This window comes from Myxine glutinosa, chromosome 4 (genome assembly GCF_964187855.1).
Source record: "Myxine glutinosa chromosome 4, kmMyxGlut1.1, whole genome shotgun sequence".
Lineage (NCBI taxonomy): Eukaryota > Metazoa > Chordata > Myxini > Myxiniformes > Myxinidae > Myxine > Myxine glutinosa.
This window is the reverse complement of record NC_136264.1, coordinates 38,974,928-38,979,483: the sequence shown is the minus strand read 5'-3', so window position 1 is coordinate 38,979,483 and position 4,556 is coordinate 38,974,928. Positions and strand designations below refer to the sequence as shown.

Sequence of the window (4,556 nt, the reverse complement as noted above, 5' to 3'; positions counted from 1 at the left end):
CCAATACTCCCCAACTATCCCCAATCCCCCATTCCCTAGTCCCATTGTCTGTAAACAACACTCTGTAGAACCGACCTTCCCCTTCTTCCCCCATTAAATGTCGTGCCCAGGTCCACCGCATCTCACGTAGACAACTTTCGGACATCTTGCTAGTTATTCTTAGTCTATGTCAGTTAAGGACTCGTTTCCATTAATTCTGACTCTTCGTTGCACCAGAATGTGATTGTATGGCACCAGTAGTGAGTTTAGGACCTCCCCATACCTCCTCCCATCTTCCTCATGAAACAACAACAACAACTACAACCACAGCGGGGGCGGCGCGGCCGCGGTGCGGGGAGTGTGCGTCCTCACACCGGCTTGGTTAGCCGCCATTGCCATGTGCGCCCACGGGGTTACCACAAAGGGGCTGGCTGTCAGCTCCTCGTCAAGGGCGGAGCCCGGTAACCCCCGCACCCAATAAGAAGCAACGGGCCGATTCCATCTGGGGCGGAGCTAACGAGCCGAGGGCGTGTCACTCCCCGCCGGAAATACGCAGCGACTTACCGGACGTGACGTCAGATGCGCCTCAGCCACGAAGGAGAACCAGACGCCACCTCCAGCGCGACGATACCTCCCGCATCTCTGGACCGGACCGGGTCGATTCTGCCCCTGCGCCAAGGTGCACCTTGAGCCTCGACTACCTGCCCTTCCTTGCCATCAATCCCCGTGTGAGTCAGTTTTGTCCTGTTTATCTGTCGTCTGTCGGGGTTACTATAAGACCGTGATTAAGTGCCTATCTTTCTATGCTGTCTCTCTTGTCCTTGTAATCTAACGTTCCGAACTATTATAACCTCCTCCGGAGGTCTTGAGAACTGTACCCCTGGTGTCGTGTCATTTTAACCCAGCCGTTGTGTCCTTTCCTCAATTGATTTAGCGTAGCGCGACTCGGCCAACGTTCGAGTATAATCGGGTAAACTGTGCAGACGCGGTCATACCAAACCGCTCGGTAAACCAACATCCACAACCGCGTCTGTAACAGTATTATGAAATGCCGGCTTGTGCTGCTATTAATTGCACAAAGAGACAAATACAAGGATGTGGAAAGACATTTCATCTGTAAGTACTGAAAATTAACATTTATTTGAGAATGTTTTATTTTAAAAACGTTGAATTTGAATGTTAAATTATGATGTTTGCACAACCGCGATCTGGATTCAAGTTTCAACTACTGAACTTCAGAACTAGTTTGACTCAACCGCAGAGTGCGCAAAGTCACTGAGCCGGGACATATTTCATCAATATGCGGTCCCTCAGGGCTAAGTTTGACCCAAAGTCTTTATCTATATATAGTTATCGAGGACGAGTATAAATAGCATGGTCCCGTCTAATAATGTGTACCCTGGATGATTCAAAGTTGCAAAACTCAATGCAGTTAAACTTTGAAACCAATAACTGATTCTGTATAAGTACATGGTAATTGAGTGTTTATATGGCTAGTATGTTGAGCCTTACATATTGAATATGTTGTAAATTGTTGCTTCGAGTTGTACTTTCATGACTATCGGCTAATTTCTTGAAAATATTTTTTTCAGATTTCCATTCAGTCGTCCAGATGTTCTCCAGAAATGGGTTGTGAATGTGAAACGTGACAAATGGAAACCTTCAAAGAAGTCTGTCCTTTGCTCAGACCACTTTGATGACTCATGTTTTGACAGGACAGGTCAGACCACAAGACTCAGAGAAAATTCCCTGCCAACCATATTTGATTTTCCGACCCACCTGCAGAAGGTACATAATACAAGAGTTTCATGTTGTGGTGGAGTAACTGAGATATAAATAGTGTCATGTTGTAGCTGTCACTGCCAGCAGTGATTTTCACACTTGTCTACTTACATGCCAATTGATGTGTCAAATATATAAATTTTGCAAACATATCAACATCAGCAACTTATCAATACTTTTCCACCATCTATTTTCTCAAGAACATCCCAAATAAATAATCTTGTATGATTTCTTCGTTCATAATTAATTCTGATCTATTATTCTGATGGATTTCCAGGATGAAAGGAAGCGAAAGCCACCCAAACCACGGTCTTTCCCGCAAGAAGCACTGGTCAATCTGCAAGAGCCACTGGACAACACACCCAGTACATCAATCATCACCAGCCCATCAAAGCTTGCAGCAACGACTGGTGCTGATCACACATATGCTGTAACTGCCAGTCCACGGAGTGTGAAACGTAAACTGGACTCTGTGCATGACAATCTTTGTAGCGTCAAGAAAAAGCTCAAATTGACACAGCAGAAATCACGTCGCTGCCGGAGGAAAGTCAAATCTTTGACCACAGTTGTTCAAGCACTTAGTGATGAGCAGCTGCTCTCTGAGAATGGAGCTGACCAGTTGGCAAAGACCTTCTCTGATGTTCCTTCTGGAATAATGGAAAGAATGCTCCAAAACAAGAAAAGTGGCAAGGTGACAAGGAAGACGTATCCTCCTGCACTCAGAGCATTTGCCTCACCCATCTGCTCCTCATCACGACCATGATTATGCTCATATCCCCGACATTGGAAGGCTATCCCTCTACAAGGAAGAAGTCATATGCTACATAGCTGGATATGTTGTTCGTATGGCTGCCAAGCGTTTGTCATGTCCAGAGTGTATAGATGCGATGACTGACGGTGGTGTTGCCACTGGTTGTCTTCTTTTGGACAGAAAGAATAGAGGAGGTCTTGTGAGGGCGGCGGCTGATGTGATCACAGTGTGTACTGCCACAGAGCAGTGCATACAGAGGATGCTGCACACCACTGAAGGTGCTCTACCACAGTCCAAGAGGATTGCTCCTGCCATCATGTCAACCGTGTTGGGTGAAGTATGTCAGCGGGGTGTTTTTGACAGGTTGGATGAGCACGTGCTCAGTGGTTCTCCAGAATGCAACCATGTCCACCTTCTTGTCAAGTGTTTGTGCTCTTGTTACATCAAGATACGAATGCATCATCTGACGAAGCAGCTGAATGAGCAGATCACGGGGCCCAATGTGCGCAAGCGGCTCACCAAGCTAATTCTCTTCAAACACCAGTAATTTTGTTTTTATTTCACAATTTTTGCATATCAGATGTTCCTTTGGAAAGGACTATGGTATGTAAATTAACATGATTGGTCGACATATGCACACATGTATGCAACTAAGTTTAACTAACTATGCTTGCCATGTACCCATTTTAAATTATGATGTTTTTATGTACTTCAAGAAATACTTCTGAAGCGTTCTGCATTCAAGATGTGCTCTTGCCTCTCATTAAATTTGTTCACCTTATGCTTGTGACTAACAAGTGATTTCAAATAGTGTATTGACTGTATTCTCTTCTTTGTGTTTGTTGTTTGCAACTGGGAGACAATGGAGCACTGACAGGCTGCTCTTTTTGGCTCCTTCAAATGTCAGCATTTTGTGCTTTTTGTATCCTGTGCATCATCGCATTTTGTCACCATATCATCTGAATATGTGGATCAATTTTACTTCAAATGTGGATTATATTGTAGGATAATTGTTTAGATCTGGATTGTTTCTTTGTGCAAATTTGTTCTGTGAAAGAATACTGGGAAGCAACAATGAGTCTTGAGTGAACTGAATGGATAATGCTTGCTTGGTGGTATGACAGTACTCCGGCTAATCCTCTGGTTGTTCACTGCAGTGTTCGGTCCGGCATGTCGGCTGTGGTGCTGTCTAGTCTAGGGATTACCTGCTTGCTGTGAAACAACATGTGGCGGTGACTTTTGGTGGTCGTGCCTTCTCCAACATGGCACCCACACTGTGGAACCATTCCCAGAGGAAGTCGGGCATACCTCCTACATCAGTATCTGAGCGAAATGAAATGTGTGGGACTTTAGGCCACATTTCTGCAATCTGTGTGCCAAACCGGGCCAGAGAACTGTCTGGGTAATGAGATGAAGTGTGAAACATACCCACGACAGAGGGTGTCGAAACCCTGACCTGGCGGTCGCCAATCAAACGCATTACCACAAGAACAAACTGAAGACACTTGTTCAATGATGATTTTGGTGACAAAATGTTTGTTTCTTTTGTTGAGCCTCTTTGAAAAGGGCACACTACATATGTCGGTCAATATTATTATTATTAATTGAGGCTTTGTAATAAAAGGTGCCTTTTTATTCCAACTTTAAGCTTTTTATGTTTCATTTGTCTTTCAGAAGACTTTGTTTGTTGTCAACTGATAAATTCTTGACATAGAATGAGTAAATGACCCAACATTGAAACCATCACATATAGACATCCTGGAGAAAGTATTCCGTGAGAACAGCGTTGACCACAATGCCCTTAAATTGTGGACTAATTTATTGTATCAAGGATGATAAAATCTTTGAAAAATTAGTAAATTTTAATAATAATGCTTTATTCTCAAGCAATTTGGATTATACACTAAATTCATACTTAAATCGAGAATTATTTGAGAAAAACACAAACATGGACAAGAAATTTGCGTTGAAATTGTGAGGAAGGTTGGCAAAAAAATCAATCAGAATTGAGTTTTCGAGCTGCTAACCTGGAACGTACAAATAA

At 43.5% G+C, this 4,556-nt stretch overlaps 1 protein-coding gene across 1 annotated transcript; it reads left to right on the top strand.

Moving 5' to 3' along the window:
- Positions 1–1,027: 1,027 nt before the first annotated feature.
- Positions 1,028–4,153, top strand: LOC144891585 (THAP domain-containing protein 1-like). The gene is made up of 3 exons (XM_078775204.1): positions 1,028–1,095; positions 1,572–1,767; positions 2,039–4,153. The coding sequence occupies exons 1-3, from the start codon at positions 1,028–1,030 to the stop codon at positions 2,522–2,524; spliced, it is 750 nt and encodes a 249-aa protein (XP_078631330.1). The 3' UTR covers positions 2,525–4,153.
- The last annotated feature ends 403 nt before the right edge of the window (positions 4,154–4,556 follow it).

What these genes read in the sequence shown, in the direction of transcription:
- LOC144891585 (XM_078775204.1), top strand. Translation starts at nt 1,028, where the DNA reads ATGCCGGCTTGTGCTGCTATTAATTGCACAAAGAGACAAATACAAGGA. An exon ending in TGTGGAAAGACATTTCATCT is followed by an intron (nt 1,096 to 1,571) that starts GTAAGTACTGAA and finishes TATTTTTTTCAG; the next exon opens with ATTTCCATTCAGTCGTCCAG. An exon ending in TTCCGACCCACCTGCAGAAG is followed by an intron (nt 1,768 to 2,038) that starts GTACATAATACA and finishes ATGGATTTCCAG; the next exon opens with GATGAAAGGAAGCGAAAGCC.